The sequence below is a fragment of the Vulpes vulpes genome, chromosome 1, assembly GCF_048418805.1.
Source record: "Vulpes vulpes isolate BD-2025 chromosome 1, VulVul3, whole genome shotgun sequence".
Lineage (NCBI taxonomy): Eukaryota > Metazoa > Chordata > Mammalia > Carnivora > Canidae > Vulpes > Vulpes vulpes.
The window spans coordinates 113757533-113777363 of NC_132780.1; the positions used below are offsets into that span (position 1 = coordinate 113757533).

The following is a 19831-nucleotide window of genomic DNA, read 5'->3' on the forward strand; positions in this document are numbered from 1 at the left end:
ATGAATTCTCCTTTCCCTGCAGTAAACCTGCAGTAAGTAAGGATTTATATCACATTTTCTGATCCTTCAGAAAAGAAATTTAGTCATTTTAATACCAATGAAGTTCTCAGTCAAGTTATCATACTTCATTGGGATTCCTCTGATTATTGACAGAATTAAATCACATGGAGCTAATGGTCCGTGTGGACAATCTGACCGGCTAGGGAAAATGTCCATTAGCTTGTTAAGTAAGAGATTTTTTTAAAAAGATTTTATTTGTTTATTCATGAGAGACAAACACAGAGAGAGAGGCAGAGACACAGGCAGAGGGACAAGCAGGCTCCATGCAGGGAGCCCGATGCGGGACCCGATCCTGGGACTCCAGGATCATGCCCTGGGCCCAAGGCAGGCGCTAAACCGCTGAGCCACCCAGGGATCCCCAGTAAGAGATATTTTCAAAGGTGGCTGGCAGTTGCATATAGACTGAGATTTCTAGGTAATAGTACTATTGGCTACAAATAAATACAAAGGTCTCTGGTGATTACTTCTTAGTTCTTTATTTTTTTTTAATCATTATCACCATTGTTACTACATCACTACTTTAAAACCATTCTTTTCTGCTTTCACTTACTAAATCATTCAGTGAATTCTACAGAGGTCATTTCTCAGAATCAGAGGGAGGGAAGAAGGAGGGAAGGAGGGAGAGAGGGAGGGAGGGAGGAAGGAAGGAAGGAAGGAAGGAAGGAAGGAAGGAAGGAAGGAAGGAAGGAAGGAAGTCATCCATGGGAGGTGACTATTGACCAACAATGAAAGCTTCACTCTCTCCAATGTAAGGAATTGAATCCCAGAGTAAAAGGATCATTCATTTCTTCTTCCGAGAATCATTTAAAACCTGGATAGAGTCTTTCTTCTCTTTCCCCTTCCCTCCCCCTTCCTCTTTCACTTGTTCCTCTATTAATTAGGAAAAACATATCTCTCAGTATCACTCAGTATCCAAAGATTACTTATTAGTCATTTATATCCTTCTATGCATTTTTTGCCTTGCCTTATTTTAAAAAGGATAGGAGATAACTTTAAAAATACATAACAACATAAAAACTTTAAAATCAGTTACTGCTGCTTCATTATTGGTGTATAGAAATGCAACAGATTTCTGTACATTGAATTTTTATCCTACGACTTTGCCAAATTCACCTATCAGTTCTAGCAATTTCTTGGTGGAGTCTTTTGGGTTTTCTACATAGTGTATCATGTCTGCACATAGTGAATGTTTGACTTCTTCCTTGCCAATTTGGGTGCCTTTTATTTCTTTTTGTTGTCTGATTGCGGAGGCTAAGTCTTCCAGTACTACATTAAATAACAATGATGAGAGTGGACTTTGCAATGATGTGGATATGTTTGGAGCTAGAGTATATTATGCTAAGATAAATAAGTCAGAAAAAGACAAATACCATATGATTTCACTCATATGTGGTATTTAAGAAACAAAACAGATGAATATATGGAAAGGGGGAAAAAAGGAGGTGGTGGGGGAAAACAAACCATAAGAGACTCTTAACTACAGAGAACCAACTGAGGGTTGCTGGAAGGATGTGGGTTGGGGATGGGCTAAATGGGTGCCGGGGATTAAAGGAGGCACTTGTGTTGAGCACAGGGTGTTGTATGTAAGTCATGAATCACTATAAATTGTACTCCTGAAACCAATATTACACTAAATGTTAACTAGAAATTAAATTAAAACTTGAAAAATAAATAAATAAAATAAGTTATTGAAGGAATCACTGCAGATAAAGACAAAGCCGTCTCAATGAAAGAAATAAAATTCAAATTCACTCTGTGATTCAGTGGCTGGGTGTCCTGTTCCATACATCATTTAAGAACCCAGGCTTCCAGCAGGTCTATCTATCGCCTTTAGGTTGTGACCTCTAAGTCCCCCTGCATCATAATATCTGATAACACATGAGAGAAGATCATGATGCTTATTACATGGAAGATTTTATACATCAGGTCTTAAAATGACAACCATCACTCCCACTCATGTTCCATTGGCTAAGACTTAGTACACAGCCACACCTAACCAACCCCATAGGAGGCTCTGAGATATAGTTCACCTGTACCAGAGAGAAGACTTAGTACACAGCCACACCTAACCAACCCCATAGGAGGCTCTGAGATATAGTTCACCTGTACCAGAGAGAAGATGGGTTTGGTGACCATCTGTTAGTCTACCACACTGACCTTTGTTCTCACTAAATTGTGGGAGCAAGAGCCATATTTCTCTCTTCACTTCATTCCCAATTCTCATACACACTGAGCTCTCAATAAGTATTTGTTGGATAAATGAAGCTGTGCATATTCAGTATTTAAGACATTTTATCTGCCATCCTGATGCTGGTTGCCCATTTTGGTTCCTTATATGGCACCATCTGAGGCAGCCTCTAATGCATCTCTCCATAACTGACTATATTCCTGAAGTTTGGGTACAGTGTGTCTTTGGTGTCCACTAGCAGCCTGCATTGCAAAATGATTGTTATTGATCATTTCTGTAAGTCACTTTCAGATACATAAATCATGATGCCAATTTATTTATGTATCCTACTTATTTTTTTTCAGAGATTTGATTATCTACTTTTTTATTTAAGCATGTCATTTCCCAGAACTGAGGTGCCTGGGAAGGTGGGATGCCATTCATTACTAACTCAAGCTTACAGGTGAATGAGTATACTGATTGTCATACTAAAAGGACATTGTTAAGAATATTAGACACAGTATACAGTCTTCTTTTTTAAAAGACTAGGGAGAGGGATGTCTGGGTAGGTCAGTGGTTGAGTGTCTGCCTTTGGCTCAGGTTGTGATCCCAGGCTCCTGAGATCGAGTCCTGCATCAGGCTCCCTTAAGGGAGCCTGCTTCTCTCTCTGCCTCTCTCTGTGTCTCGCGTGAATAAAATAAATAAATAAATAAATAAATAAATAAGGAGAAATTTGTTTTTAATTACAATAAAAAGAATAGCTGTGTTTCTCTTGAAATTGACTATTTTTATCCTATGATAGCCATTAATGGCATAACATACACTCTTTATTTCTTAGCATCATTACTAGAAAGTTCTGACTAAATGTGGGACCCACATCAATTAAGAGTATACGACATCAAGAAATGAATTTTGTATAATATCCCCACCCAGGTTTCAACAAGGATCAACATACTTTCTCTAACTATATTTTCCTTGGCTTTAGTTTCCCTTTCTGTCTACTCTGTTATCTTCTTGAATTGACTATTTATATAAGCGACCTTAAATATATTTATTTTCCCAAGAGATAGAACCATGTTTTCAATGGACTATGATTGGGTATTTTTCTTTTTTAATTTACCTTGCTTCATCCCTGGAGGTATTTTCAATTGAATATGAATTAGTCTTTCATTTTGGGAGGAATAGAGAGAGGGGAAGAATAGGAAATGATGGACTATAAAGATGGGGATGATTTTGAAAGCTAAGAACTGAAGTAGGTAAATAATCATATTGAGCATATGAAAATATTATGTACAGGGATGCCTGGGTGGCTCAGCAGTTGAGTGCCTGCCTTTGGCTCAGGGTGTGATCCCAGGGTCCAGAATTGAGTCCCACATCGGGCTCCTTGTGGGGAGCCTGCTTCTCTCTCTGCCTGTGTCTATGCCTCTGTTAGTGTGTGTGTGTGTGTGTGTCTCATGAATAAATAAATAAAATCCTTTTTTTAAAAAAAGAAAGAAAATATTATGTACAATTGTGAAAACTCACTACCAAGGTAAATTCCATGAGGGCAAGAACCTTGTCTTCATTGTTGCATGTAGATTGGAGTCTGGCACACAATAGACACTAAAACAACATGTTTTGAAAGTGTGAACATAATACACTGGGAGTTAGGAGAACTGAGTTAATATAAATGATATTGAATATTGGATATGCAGCCACAAGTGTATGCCCATTGGACTCAGGTTCATAGTTTATAAAGGAAGTCATTAGACTGTATTCACTTTCCTTCTCTAATATTCCAAGCTCTGCACACCACCCTCATTAGTTACAGCAGCATATTAAACATGGGAATGTAAACACTTATAACAACTTGGGAATTTTGTTTTCAAAATAGGATATCCAGCTGTAACTTCCACAGCCCTTGAAGATGTGGGTGCCTCGACTCCAAATACCGCCCCGCAGAGTGAGTATAGGAAGGCTTTCCTTAGGGGACTGGAAAGAGACAAAACACAAGTTTTAGTACAGCTGTGACAATGTTGAGGTTTGGGCAAGAGGCTGTATTTTTCATTTGATATTGATATTTTGCTTTTGAATTGCTCTGTGGCGAATTGTAATCTAAATGGTGGCTATAAATTGATATGACAATCACTGTAATCTTTAAAATATGGGGTGATGAATTATTATACTGCATTTCTCATTTTTTGTGGAATTTTAAGATAACATTAAAGTAGTCTTGACAGTACTCCCAGTGATCGGAGTTGATGACAAGAACAGAAAAAGAAAGAAAATAAAAAAAAAAAAGAAAGAAAGAAAATCAGTAACAAGTTGGCATTAAACATAAACTACAGAGCTTGTGTTTAATATGCCAGCTGTGTTCCTGTGTAGGAAAGCATATTTTCAATTTCAGATTTCCCCAAAGTCACATAGATTAAAAATTCAGCACATCAAAGTAAAGTTAAATTACAGCTGTAGAAAAAGGTTGGATTCTGAGAATTTTGTCTTTCAGTCAGCGATTCCAGTGTGACTACCCAAGGCTTCAACTACTCCTGGACCTCTAATGGGAAAGATACCACAAACTGTACGTGTAACTGTGAGTCCCTTGGGGTCTTCTGGGCCTCATTAATTCATCCAGCACCTATAATGAACAACTACAACGTGCTCTGCTCATAATCATATTAACAAATACTTAGAAAACATTGTCTTTAATGCATTGTTTTAGTTGCTGGGGATACATCTGTGAACAAAACAGATCTAAGTTGCAAATTCCAGTGGAAGAGAGACAGGCGAACGGTGATGAGTGATTAGGGAATAAAGAAAGCAGTGAAGGGAGACCTTGAGGATCCGGTGGGAGGGTGGGCTGCTATTTCAAACAAGGTGGATTCATAAGGCCTTCCTGAGAAAGGTGACATCTTAGTAAAGACATAACTCACAGAGATCAAAGAGCCAGCTATGAGGATGTCTGAGGAAAGAATGAACCAGCCAAAATACACATATCACTAAAAGCAGTGAGAAGAGGGAGCCCAGTGTGAGGCACAGAAATGGTTTGGCCACTTACTCTGGCCACCTAGCAGCAGCGTGTGCTGATGCTGCGTTAGCAGGTATCAACAGGATCTAAAGAGGAAATATACTGCCTCTCAGTGGTAAAAGCCCAAGATCTGCACAGTAGGGAAGTGGCAAGGGATGTGGCCCAAGCAAAGACCCCAGATGCCATGAGTGCAGAACTCTGGGTTTATTACTAGGCCCTTGGCTACAAAGAGTAAGTGTGTGTGTCTCTTTTAGGAAAGCATTTAAGTTGTACATTGAAAGCCTCTTAAAGTCTTTCATACCCCATGGCTCAGGCATTTCACTGCTGGGAACATGTCCTTAGGAAATAAATCAAAGAGTAAAGAGGAACATGTATAATATTGCTCTTCGTTGCATTCGTTATTTACCTTCTCTTTTGTGGACCTCAGCTTCACAGATCTGGACTAATCATAAGCCTTAATTCATGACACACTTTGACCACTAGTCTGTATATGACTTTCTATAATTTAGTTTAACATATTTTTTAACAAATATGTTAATAATATAACGGACACCTGTGAATTCAGTGCCCATCTATGAGAAGTGAAAAGGGGAGCATCAGATGAGAGAGCACACCCAGAGGTCCTCAAATAAGTGTAACCTAGACAAGCTAGAGGTGGCATGGCAAATTCCTGTGAAAAGAAGAGGCAATCGGCAAATGGATCTGCAAACCCTGATTATTTATAATAAAAAAAGTATTATAATGTATGCCTGCCACGTACATTACATAAAAGTAGGCTTCATAGAGTATGAGAGCTTTATGTCAAAAGCAAAACGTTAAAGCATGTAATAAAATAAAGGTGAATTTCCCTTTGACTTTGGGGTTAGGAAGGGCTTAAAGAGACATAAAGTACTAACCATAAAAATGATGGAAACAGGGATCCCTGGGCGGCGCAGCAGTTTAGTGCCTGGCTTCAGCCCAGGGCATGATCCTGGAGTCCTGGGATCGAGTCCTGCACCAGGCTCCCCGCTGCATGGAGCCTGCTTCTCTCTCTGCTTGTGTCTCTGCCTCTCTCTCTCTCTCTCTCTCTGTGTCTCTCATGAATAAATAAACAAAATCTTTAAAAAAAAATGATGGAAACATCAGAATACTATAAAGTCAAGAAAATTCTTTTCATCAAAAGACAATTTAGCAAAAGCAAAAAAAAAAAAAAGGCAAGCTATAGTGTAGGAGAAGATATTTGCCACATATGTGTTTGAAAAATGATCAGGAATATGTAATTGACAAAAGATCAAGACTTCATATCAAGAATATGTAAAGAATGGTCACAAATCAATTTTTAAAAATACAAAAGCATTAGAAAATGAGCAGAGAGGCACATCACAAATGATATAGAAAACATCCAGAGATGCTTAGCTTCTCTAGTGATCAGGAAATGCAAACAAAGACAAGAATCAGATAACTATTTCACATAATCAATCAATTAACAAGTCTGAAATTCTCAAGTGTTAGCTAGAATGTAGATTAATATAATTTTTTATATGCTGCTGGTGAAAGTATAAGTTGGTACCATCACTTTCCACCATTCTGACGTGGTGTTTTAAAGCCAAATATTTTCATACTCTACAACCCAACAGCTCCACTCCTAGATATATACTCCAGCCCCCTACACACATGCTAGTACATGTATCCAGGAAATATGGACACAAATGTCAGGGGAAGACACTATTCATAATAGCAAAAACTATAAATAACCTAAATAACCATCGTCAAGAAAATAAATAAATTATTGCATAGTCATATAATAAAATATTATAGAGCAATGAAAAATGAGTGAGTGACAGCATGAATGAATCTTAGTAACATTGTGTTGAGTCAGAAAAGTAAGTGCCAGGTGACAATATATGGAATGATATATATATATATATATATTTTAAGATTTTATTTATTTAGAGAGAGAGTGCAACAGGGGGAGGGGCAGAGGGAAAAGGAGAGAGAGTCTTAAGCACGCTCTGTGCTAAGAAAGGAGTTCAACATGGGACTTGATGTCACAATCCTGAGATTCATGACCTGAGCCAGACACCGAACTGACTGAGCCACCCAGGCACCCCGGAATGATATTTTAATATAAAATATTAAAGTAAGTACAACCAAACACCATATGGCTTAGGCATAATATGTGATAAAAACTTTAAAATTATATAAGCAAGTGAATAACAGACACAACATTCAAAACAGCATTTGCTTTGGAAGAGGCATACAAAGGATGAGGCAGGGAGAAGACATGATGTTATTTATAGTAGTCCAACAATCTGTGTGTATGAGTGGGGGTGGGAGGGTGTTAAGGAAAAATATATCCAATAATAAGAGAATGTGAAATAGGATGATATAATAATTCAGTGCAATATTATGAAGCCAATCCAAACAATAGCCATAATGTACTAACCTAGCCAGTACACCTTATTGTAGAGACAAGGGTACTGGCTGGAAAAATTTTAACCAATCAGATATAAATTGAAAATAAAAATATTAGTTAGACTGGGGATGAAAGTCCATACTTAATAGACTAGCATTTATCCTATATGGTGTTAACATAAAATTGAATTTGTAATGAACTATGCTGGATTCTCCTTTACCTACACAAGTTTGTCATTCTTTATTCTTGATAGTATAATACAAGTTAAATTCAATCTTTTTTGTTGTTGCTTACCTGCATCCCCAGTGCCTAAAGTAATGCCTGGCATACAGCTGGTGCTCAAAAATATTGTTGAATAGATAAATGAATCAATATCTGTTGGTTATTGGGGGAAATTATGTAGCAATGGTGATAAAAGATCATTAGAGGGGCACAGTCAGGTAAGTATCCAACTCTTGGTTTTGGCTCAGGTTGTGATCTCAGGGTTGTGAGATTCCATCCTGTGTTGGGCTCCATAATCAGTGTGGAGTCTGCTTGTCACTCTCCCTCTGCTCCTCCTCCTCTCTCTCTCTTTCTTAAATAAATAAATACATAAACATAAATAAAATCTTTAAAAAGTAAAAGATTATTGGACAATATTATAGGACAAATCTGAACTCCAACTTAAATTTATGCTATGGTTATATATAAATTAACCTATATTTTCATTCTCAGCAAACTACTTGGTGTCTGATGATTTCCTTTATTTTATTGATTTGATTTTTTGCTGAAATTATACTGAAATGTAAGATACACAAGAACAGGGACCTAAACCTTTTCCTGTCTTGTCAACTGTAGTATCATAATGTCTGTAGCAGTGGCAGGCATACAGTAGGTGCTCAGCAAATATTCCTTGAATAATTGAAAGAGTATGTGTACATATGGGCAAAGACAAAGAAAAAAATACACCCAAACACACACAGTGAAAAGAAATTATCTACTTAATCGGAATTTTTGAGCTTTTTGTTTGCTTTACTTAAATTGTTACTCCAATATTACGTGTGCCCAGAATAAAAAAGAAATCCTGTTCATTCCATGCATCATATCTTTATGGTAATGTAGAGGCAACCCAAAGTATTTTCTGCCCCGGAAACTAGAAAACTGAAAGGTCTTGCATGAAACTGCTTTATAATTTACACAAGTATATTCTTGGTCTTTTTAGTAGATTTCATAATGAAATGAACTATTAGTAGATTTCATAATGAAATGAACTATTGCAATTCTTCGTATCTTCTGTCCTTCCCCACTTGAAAACTTCATTTATCCTCAGATATCTCTTTACCATTCTTACCATGAAATAGCCTTAGAAATTGTGAAATCTAGGAAGGCACTCCAAAATCCAACAAACAAAATTTTCCTGGCAGTGAAAACTCACATTCTTACTTATGCAAATAAGGATATCTTGTTTACTAGTTGCCATTTTTAATCCATAAGCTTAGAGAAAAAAATCCCTGCAGTGAGTTGCTCTATTTATAATCATTCACAAAAACACATTAGGATCCAACAAGTTAATATTGATTGCTCACTCCCAAACAATTTTTGAAACATGTTTCTACTCGTTGGATTGGACTGTAATGTGACATCCAATATTAGATGATGCATTTGGCAAGATTTGTGACAGGCATTGGTAATGGGACTTTTTTCCCTTCCAGTATGTTTATTTCAATAGATTTATGAAATGTTCACAGGCAGTAAAAGAATGATAATGGATGGATATCTGGCGAAATAAACCCACAAGCAGTGTTTCTATGGCTCTTGCTATTTGTGAACACATTCTAATGTGATATTTGCTTATACATGCATTTTGCATAGTTTATATATATATTTTGATGTCACAAGAAGATTCTGGGTGCATTGCACTTACACTAAATTTATAAGTATATGTTTTAATACATTCTTTTGTTGTCATTTTATCAACTTTAGAATATTAGTATCTAATCCTAGTTATATTTGCAAGTTTCCAACAGCTTGGAACAGAAATGCGTATTTTAACCACCTGTGAAATCGGGATACCAAATCTGACCATCTAAATACTCCAAGTGTATAAGGTTAATAACATCCTGGGATATTTTCACATGATCAGGCCATGGAGATGATCAGGCCCTGGAGCAGAAAAGTGAAGTTTAATTACTTTTTTCTTTCTGATTTTCCCTGCCTTCCATCTGGTCCAGTGGAGTCTAAAGCCACATTGAAATTAGTCAGTCTTTCTAAGTTAGACAAGCAGAAAAATGATAGGAGTCTCCCTAGGCCCCTATGCCTCCAATTTACCTCATTACCAAAATCAACAAGCTTATCATTACCTCACATACATGTGCCCATGCGCGTGTGCACACATGGGTGCACACACACACACACACACACATACACCCCTGGGCCTCAGAGTACCTCTTAAAGACAGCACATAGGGTCTTTACTTTGTTCTTTGACCATACATTTCTTATTCTTCAAAATTTATGTACTCTTCTTTGTAAATCTTGCAATTGCATTGTACCCTGTTCCTGGTCCTGGTCGGTTCATCGAAGGCTCTTGGTAACTGTGCCTAATAGTTTCATAGCAACCTCTTCTACTTTGCATAGGCAGGGGGGATGGAGAGGCTGGAGTTGAGGGGTTGAGAGTCAATTACGGGGACATAGCAATGCCAGAGCCTACAGCAATGTTGGGCCCTGCCCCTCTTTCAGGCTATGCTGCTCCCTGTTGGCTGCTATGCTGATTCTCTACACTCACCACTCTTGCTCTCAGATTCCAAAATCTTATATGTCTTAAGTCACTTCTCATTCTATTTTCCTCTTCTCTAAAACACTGTTCTCCTCCAGTCCTGATACCTAGTTCCTGATTACATCAATCACATATTAAGGATTTGTTTCTGATTGTAAGTTCTATCTTCTGTTAAAATACCAAATTCTGTGGGCTTCATGGGTCTCTCCACAGCTATCACAAAAGCACTGCATTTCCAAAGATCATGAGTGTCATCTTTTTTCATGGTCAGGAAGAGCATGAGGGTCCCATCTGTGGATGAGATTGTCTGGCAAGAACAAACAGAGTAGCTGGTGCCAGCCTGTGCATCCTGGTGTAGAGAGTGTAGGGAGTGGTGCTGGCCCAGTACATTTTCACCCTGAAGTGGAGGATGGGGTAGAAAACCAAGATCACTGAGATTTCCAGTATCCAAGTCCTACATTTCTGAATATTGCTTGCCACCCATGCCATTGTTCCAGGATAGAATCAAGGACAGAAGAACTCAAAATGTCTTAAGGAAAATTGGATAACTGAGATACGTCTTAGAAAATGTACATGTAGAAATGATGCCCAAATTCCAGAGAAGTTCACCTTGCACCAAGACCCTGTAAGAATAACAGAAATTATCTGTAGCTTTATCACAAAAGGAGCTATCAAACTGCAGATAACCATGGACTTTGCTATGACACTAGATTTTCCCACAAAGGGGAAAGATGCCCAACATGTTATAATATTATTGATCACTGTAAACTGGTTACAAATGAATGACAAGATAGTTTTTGCAACTAAGGAAAAATACTATGTTGTCAAAATTGATTATTTTTAACCATAAAATGAAAGTATCCCTTTGTGGTGGAAAGGCATGCTAAAGCACCTATTTGGGTTCATATTTTCGGCTGATAATGGTGATGTATTCAAGGTTATCCATCAAGCTGGGGTTTATCAGCCAAATGTCAAAGTAGTGTTTATTCATGGATTTTGATGAAGATGGAGTCTCAAAAGACTTAAAGGAGAGTTAACTCATGTATTTAGCAAACATAATGGTGGTTTGAAGAACACAGAATATTTAAATTAATTAAAAGACATAGAAACATAATTCTGCTGAGAGACTCTCAAGGAGACTTAAGATTGGCAGATGGAGTGACCAATGTGGAGCACATCCCAAATATGGGATATCTAAATGATAAAAGAGGATGAGCTTTAAAAAAATATATTATGTTAGTGAAATATGAGTCTTTAGAAGTATCCAACTCTATCTTACTTAGGGCTCTATAAATAAGTATTCTTCAGGAAGACCTCTTTCCTATGGGAGCAATTGATACAAGAATTGTTCATCTCTTCATCTTGCTGAAAGAATCTTATGTAAAATACATTCTTTCTCTTGAAGTTTTTTTCTTTACATTACCTAAGTATTTTCAGACATATTGAACTCATCAACTGGAGTCCCTTTTTTCTTCACCTCTCTCAACACACTCCCCACCAGATTTTTTAACAGATTAAAAACAAATCTTAAAGCCAAAATTAGAAAAATAACTCTGCTTTTCCACAGTGGGTTATGTAGTTTAATTTTGTCACACATTTTCTGAGGAGTCTTTCTACACTTGGAGAATTCCTAGAAGTCTAAAAAGGAAGATTTAAAAACTGGTCAAGTAATTTTAAATACCACCATTTTTGTAATTTGGATGGATCGTGCTGCTAATGGCATCACCAACTCTTGAAATTGTGCTATGCTTGATTATTATGCCTGGGGAAAATTAATATTGACCAGAAAAAGTTGGCATTCCTCATTTGGTGAAAAAAACTTTTGGTACCCATATGTAACTGACCATTACAAAATGTTCTATGTTGGGGTGTCTAGCAGGCTCAGTCAGTAGAAGATGCAATGCTTGATCTTGCCCCACATTGGGTGTAGAGACTATTTAAAAATAAAACCTTTTAAAAATGTTCTGTATTTACTTGCTATTGATAAACATGAAATGGAAAAAAATCTAATGCCCACTTCCCTCAAAGGGTTAGCACTTGTTCAGCTATTTATATCTTAGCATAAATTAATCACATCCTTTCTTGCAAACAGACTTTGAAAAGATAAAAAAAAAAAAAAAAAAAAAAAAGAAGGTATCAATCCCTAAAAATAAGAAGTAAAAGAGGCACCATATTGGGCAAAAAATCTTGTAAGCTTATCCAAAACAAATTGCCTTCATCATAATTTTACTTAAATCCAGGCCTAGTTCTAGTTTCTTTTTAATTAGTTATTGTTCTTTGTTACTCAAATCCCTACCTTAAATGGCTTAGCCTTTCAAAATGGTCTTTTGAAAAAGGCTCAGTCCATGATCATCTATTAACCTTAGTATTCTTTAAAAAAAAAAAAAAGATTTATTTATTTATTCATGAGAGACAGAGAGAGAGAGAGACGCAGAGACATAGGCAGAGGGAGAAGCAGGCTCCTCAAAGGGAGCCTGATTTGGGACTCGATTCCGGATCCCGGGATCACACCCTGAGCCAAAGGTAGATGCTCAACTGCTGAGCCACCCAAGTGTCCCTGACCTTAGTATTCTATTCTAGAACAGCAACAACAACAAAAAGTGAAGATCACACGTGCAGGGTCAGATAACTATACTGAAGATAAGAACGTCTCCCTGACCCAGTCAGACCCAAAATAGCTGTGTACAAAACCCCCCTTACCTCTGCGGTGACCTCAAGTCAACTAGCTATGACAGACTCTATTGTGAGCAATCCCGGAAAGCACTGAGTTGCACCTCTCCTGAAGGGCCACCCATGCCATTGTTCCAGGATAGAATCAAGGACAGAAGAACTCAAAATGTCTTAAGGAAAATTGGATAACTGAGATACGTCTTGGAAAATGTACATGTAGAAATGATCTTTGTCTGCAGCTGCAACTGCCATTGTCATCTAGGGGGAAACCAAGAAAGAGGAGGACTAAGGGTTGTTGGTTTTTTTCTTAATGTTTGTTTTGGTTTGCTTTGCTTTTTTTGTTTTGGTCTTGACACACAGGAAAGCACTTAACATAGAAAAGCATGCTAATGTTTTAAGTAAATGAGCACAATGTTTTTCTACTGATTGCAACTCCTTGTAACTATAGCTGTTTTACTTTATACTGCATTATAGGCCTGTTATCACATACAGAAATGCAGAGCCTGCCAAGAAGTAGAACTTTATTGCCAGAGATGGGGAACTAAACAAAATGAGTTGATAGATCTACTTCAAAAAACATAGGTACTGCCCCACTCAAAGGGAATGTTTGCTTCTGAATCCATCAAGATGACTCAACACAGCAGCTAGCAAGGCCTATGACCCAAGAGGCCTGATAATTCACTGTTGACATCATTCAGTTTTCATAGCCAAATAAGAATATCGGCTTATCCACATGTACAAACTATTTTGTTCCTTCGTACATGTTCTACCAAGGTCTTCAAAGTCCTGTTGGCGCCTTTGCTTGATTAAAGGCCACCATAACACACCTGGTTATGTCTCCGATGTATTGGGTGGACACCAGAAGAGTTACAACACACTCTCTGTGACTGGAGAAACCTCTCCTAATGTTGTGCATCCATTCCTTCCTCCTGCTTCTAAGTGGCCATAATCAAAACCTTCCCTATTGGAGACATCAGTATCACAAGCTTTCACTCAATTCCCACTTTATTTGGGGACATTCTAATGTGTGCTGCAGAATAGTTAAGTAATTTCACTTTACAAATTCATTAATAATCTTTTTTTCATTTTATTATTTTACTATAAATTATTAGGTCAAGAAGAGACAATAAAATAACTAGTCTTGGGTCCCTGGGTGGCCCAGTTGGTTAAGCATCTGCCTTTGGCTCAGGCCATGATCCTGGGGTCCTGAGATCAAGCCCCACATCAGGCTCCCTGCTCAGCGGGATTCCGCTTCTCCCTCTCCCTTTATACTTCTCCCTGAGCTTGCTCTCTCTCTCCCTTTCTCTCAAATAAATAAATGAAATATTTAAAAATAAATAAAATAACATAACTATTCTCATACAGGTTGACTCTTCCAATATCTTCTTCCTTTAGCAGCTTCATGGATGCCCAACGAAACATATAGTTCATCCTCCTCAGGGGCAAGCTCAACAATTCATGGTGAGTACTCGGGAAATACAGAAAAGAAAGATAGTAGTCTGCTTTATTTGGGCAGAGGTGGAAAAACAAGAACTGGTTCGAAATTCAGATAGATATTGAAAAGTGTACCTTGATGATGAAAATGACAATGAATAGAACCAAAATTTTTCCCAGCCATGGTCTTCAAAGAAGATAGTCAGAGACCAAGTCTTAGTTTTTTTTCTCTATTTTATTTCAAAATGAAATCTGTAAAATAGCATATCTTGGATAATTAAATACATTACAATGCATTTTAAATTTCAGTTTTCCGTTATAAAATGAGATGATTTGTCAACACGGATTTCTCTGCTAAGATGGAAGTTTTATTGACCTTATCCAATACATCATAGTAGGAGAATCGGTATTTTGATTGACTGGATCTCTGGTACCCTGGGAGAATAGAGATAGGTTCCATTTTTCTTTGGTTCCAACATAAGACATTTTCCTATAACTACTTAAATTTCTCATGGAGATTCTTTAGCAGATATTGTTTTGTTCTGTGTGCTATACAGCTTCTTTTTTCTTCTTTAAACCAATAGAGAGTTTCACTCTTTTGGAGGTTGTTAGGTTCTAAGGTCCTAGCCTAGCTGTAAATTGGTTCTTACTAAACCTTATACATAGTACTGTAGGAGCATTTAGGCCATTAAAAATGAGCTCTTCCTAATAGCAAGTAAAATACAATAATATTTTACACCCCTCAATTGGGTTGAGATGGCTATTAGGATTAGTTCAAATATCCCCTGTGTATTCCTAGGTGATGTCTTCACCAGCACAGCCAGAACATTTTCAGAAGTTCCCACAATTGCCAATGGATCTACAAAAAATATTCACATCCATATTACTGGTGAGTCATTTACTTTTTTCTAAATACTGTGTTTTCTCACTCAATGAATATTTGTTGAGTACCTTGTTTGCCAAACACTGTACCAGTTGTTGGGTATACACTGTGAAAGAAGTAGATCTTTCTTGTCTTATATACCGGTAAATTATATATTCGTTGTTGGGTATACACTGTGAAAGAAGTAGATCTTTCTTGTCTTATATACCGGTAAATTATATATTCGCACCTATCGCTAAAGAGTCCAGGTCCCCTAAAACTTATACCAAAACAGGGCACTGTAGTTCAACATTGCTGAGGGTTATATACAGGAGAGACCTTGAAAACACTGGCCTTCTGAATATTATACTCTATTGAAGATGATAAATATTAAGTAAATAGTCATATAATTAAATTTATTTGTGACAGATACTGTGATATAGTATAAGGTTTGTCAGAGTGTGACAAAGGATCTGATATTAATAGGAAAGGAACCTCTGAAGATATATTTAAATGAAAATCTGAAAAATGAATAAAGATTAGCCAGGTGAAAAGTAGTGAGAAACATTTTATCCTATGAAAATATATCTTGAGACAAGAAAGATTGTTAGAACAAAAAGTATTTCTATAATTAATAAAATTTTGTCACTACTGAATATAGTTTCTGTTTTATATCATAAGAGGTCAAGACCCTCCCAGCCCAGGTCTTGATTGTAAGTTCAGAGGCATAATCAACTCTTTCACTTCAAGAGGTGTTCACTTGACTGGTGAACACTCCACTTGAGTATTTACCTTATTCTGTAAGGAAAGTCATCCAGTCCTCAGATCACTGGAGCATTATCCTGCATACAATGTGGCAATAGAACTGCAAACTGAAGTCCTACCAATGTCTTTCAGATTTTGATGCTTTAAAAAACTGCCTAGTTCAAACATGGAGCAAGATTGAAGCTTTGCTTCTCCACTGAGACATTTCTAAAGTCAATGGTCTCGTTTTCTGTATTTGGTTGGGAGAAAAAATTTAAGCATTGGTTTAAGACCTATTTAAAACCTTTTGTCCTTTTATTTCTCTGAAACTTTAGGAGTAAAATGTTATATCCCTCCATGTTACCAGTGTAGAGTCTAGTAAATTTTGACTTGACTGAAACAGAATTTTGTGTAGTCTTGGGTTGACTATTTGTAAGATTGTTTCTTTTATGATCATAATACTCTAGTCTTTAACAGTTCCACTACTACAATAAACTAGTGTGAACTAGTTAACTGCACATACAACATAGCGTATAGGTAGGTCTAATAGGAGTACATGGGCTTCCAGAGTACCCTCAGCATATGCTAGGCCGAGGTTGGGTGAGCATCAGGAAGACTCCAAGACTCTAGATTGTGTTGTAAACATGACAACATCATATTGCCACAGTCCAAACTAGGTAAAACATAGAAAAGATTTGGTAACTAATATTTTGAATCTGGAGTTTTTTTGCCTATATATTTTGAGGCTTAGCTTCATAAAAAGCACTATAATAAATATGAGGCAATGAAAGAAATTAAAAACCTAATCTCCACCTACAATCAGTTGACAATCTAGTTGAAACAATGAAAAGAAAATCAATCCGGGTAATTCTGATACAAAATGGACTTTTTGTCAAAATGGTCTACATAATCTCAAGAGTTATCCATGGGGCGCCTAGGTGGCTTAGTTAAGTGTCTACCTTTGGCTCAGGTCATGATCCCATGATCCTAGGATCGAGCCCCTTGTCAGGCTATCTGCTCAGTGGGGAGCCTGCTTCTCCTTCTCCCTCTGCCTGCTGCTTTGCGTGCTTGTGTTCTCTCTTTCAGTTTTCTGTCAAATAAATAAGTAAATAAGTAGATAGATAGATAAAATCTTTATGAAAAAAAAGATCTGTCCATAATATATGAAATTTCACTGGGGTGTTGTTAGAAATAACAAAAGCCTAGAAACAATTTAACCCTCAAACATTAAGAGACCAATTAAATAAGCCATGATACATCTATACATTTGGGAGCTATCCACTCTTTTAATCAAATAAGGTAAATCTCTATGCACTGCCTGTGGAAGTATTTCAAGAGCATTTTTTTAAGAAGAAAGAAGGCAGGGACAGAACAACATGTATAGTATGCCCTCATTTCTAAGAAGAGAGACATATATTCATGATACATAAGTATGTTTATATATGCATAGAAAATTTTCAGTGTGATACATAATTATCAAAATTTATTGCCTCTAATATGGATAACTGGCATCCAAAATCATAAGGACACTTCCTTTTTCATTACAGTTTTATATTTCTGTGCTGTTTGAACATGATTGTAAAATGCTTTTTAAAAATGAAAATATTAAGTAACTATGGAATTATAAACATTTCCTTTTATTCTATACAGTAGAATCAGACAACCTTATTTCTTAAGAGAGTTGATTTTCTTCATTCTTCCTTCATATTAGAAGTAAAACAGTCCAGAATATGATATTTACATTGCCTTTGGTCTAAAATCAACAATATCTGAAAGTCTTTGATTCACACAATTTGACTTGGTGTACAAATGCTAAAAATGTAATGAATTGAGTGTGGATATAATCAGAAAGGCTAAGAAAAATCAGTGCATGTATCAGCCACCAATGTAATTTCTGCCAGCCTCTACTTTTGACTTCCTCCCTTTGCAGACCATGGAAAGAGCAAAACTAACTGGTTTCACTTTTATCCCTTTTGTCACTTCTCTTTCTATTGTGTATACATATAGGAGAAAAAAAGAAAAAGAGGGAAGGTGGTAGAAAGGATTAGAAAAATCCCTATTTTGGGGGCAGCCCGGGTGGTTGGTTCCAGTTTAGCTCTGCCTTTAGCCCAGGGCCTGATCCTGGAGACCCGGGGTCGAGTCCCACGTCGGACTCCCTGCATGGAGCCTGCTTCTCTCTCTGCCTGTGTCTCTGACTCTGTGTGTGTGTGTGTGTGTGTGTGTGTGTGTGTGTGTCTCATGAATAAATAAATAAAATCTTTAAAAAAAATCTCTATTTTGGATATCATTCCTTGAGTGACATCTAAATTAAAAGTCTTGGATGATGGTGTTTTGAGCACTACAAATCTATAGATAGTAGCCAAGCCTTCTCAGTTTTGGGTTTTTAGGGCATCGGAACATTAAAATGTTAAAATGCTTTTTACTCTTTCTTCCTCTTCCTAATACACTAATATCCCATAAAGCATTTGATGATTCCTTAAAGAATAAGAGAAGACAAAGCTAGGCCATTATTTCACATATAAAGTTTCCTTTACTGGAGTAAATTTGTTATACAGATTTAAGCTTATCCCTTTTATTTATTCATTCATTCTTACAAATGACATTTCATTGGCCATTATGTGACAGAAATTATCCAGGGCCTTGGGAAAAAGAAAAGAAAAAAAAAAGATTAGTTCTGGAAAATTCTAACAAGGAAGACATTCACCAAAAAAGTTAACTGCAGACACACAAAAACAAAAGTAAGAACAAGGCATAGATATGATCGCAGAGCATGATTGTGGTCATGATGGCTGTTGGAGAAAACAAGTAGAAGAGACAGTTCAATTCATCCTGCTTTCTAATTGCCAAAGTTTGGCATTAATGTTTGTCTCTCTTTATGCCCTTTGCAGGTATTTCGGTTAATAAACCTAAAGATGGAATGTCCTGGCCGGTGATCGTAGCAGCTCTGCTCTCTTTCTGCATAGCATTGTTTGGTCTTGGAGTGAGAAAATGGTGTCAATACCAGAAGGAAATGTGAGTATACTGAATCTGCAGGAACAGGGATACTTTTTCAGTACAAAATATGCACTCAGCACTTTAAATATCACTCCTATATGAAGTTCCTCTCACACAGAACTGTGGAAATGAGGCCCAGAGAAGCCCAGAGAAACTCCCCAGCTTGCCCAGGACCATCCAGTTGGGATGAGTTGCACAACTGACTCAGTGTCCCCCTCGATCTATTCGGTCTGTGACAGTCTGGAAGAAGTCAGTGGGCATGAAATGAGAACTGAGCCTTGCCTCACCTCAAACACTAAAACTGATTTTTCTTTTAATCTTCATTATTTTTTCATTTTCATGCATCTCTGAACTGCCTGGGCCCAGCTGGGCTCAGATGCTCAAGTGTGAAATTGAGTGAGAAAGGTAATTTTAAGAAACTCCAGCTGCTTTTCAGCAGAATGGGCTTTTACCATCCTTTTCCTTTTTCCCTAAGGACAGAAGAAAGTAAACTGTGGGTTACCCCTCTTTTGTCTTATTAAAATATTTTCCAAAAATCTTTTCCCTCCACTCCACAATCTGAAATGGGATGTAAGATTAAGCTTCATTTTTCTGACTTGGCTATTTTGGATCCAGATTAGACCATGATCAGAGGAGATCCCTACAACACACAGATTCCTCTTCCACTTCTCTTACTGCTACCATCTAAGATGCCAGTGGCCACTGTAGTACAGTACCTTCTACTAAAAGTAACCTCAAAGACTCTAT

The 19831-nt window shown here is 37.1% G+C and overlaps 1 protein-coding gene, 1 long non-coding RNA gene and 1 pseudogene across 7 annotated transcripts in view; 2 read left to right on the forward strand and 1 right to left on the reverse strand.

Annotated features, from left to right (window-relative positions):
* The window catches only part of CD96 (CD96 molecule), a 92159-nt gene that overhangs the window by 68936 nt on the left and 3392 nt on the right, over positions 1 to 19831 (forward strand). For 3 of the 5 annotated variants that reach the window (XM_072722624.1, XM_072722615.1, XM_025990027.2), the window contains 5 exons: positions 4101 to 4169; positions 4713 to 4784; positions 14446 to 14511; positions 15284 to 15373; positions 18979 to 19102. In XM_072722624.1, coding sequence (XP_072578725.1) covers positions 4101 to 4169; positions 4713 to 4784; positions 14446 to 14511; positions 15284 to 15373; positions 18979 to 19102 — 421 coding nt within the window. The remainder of the gene's footprint in view (positions 1 to 4100; positions 4170 to 4712; positions 4785 to 14445; positions 14512 to 15283; positions 15374 to 18978; positions 19103 to 19831) is intronic. The other 2 variants (XM_072722642.1, XM_072722653.1) reach the window with 1 other exon arrangement.
* The window catches only part of LOC112913420 (uncharacterized), a 56313-nt gene that overhangs the window by 17028 nt on the left and 19454 nt on the right, over positions 1 to 19831 (reverse strand). Inside the window, exon 3 of one of the 2 annotated variants that reach the window (XR_003233688.2) lies at positions 14701 to 18729. The exons of the other annotated variant lie outside the window; for it this stretch is intronic. This is a non-coding gene — a long non-coding RNA (uncharacterized lncRNA). Of the gene's footprint in view, positions 1 to 14700; positions 18730 to 19831 lie in introns of those variants that run through there. 2 annotated transcript variants of the gene reach the window in all.
* On the forward strand, positions 10956 to 11673 carry LOC112913419 (cytosolic 5'-nucleotidase 3A pseudogene; annotated as a pseudogene).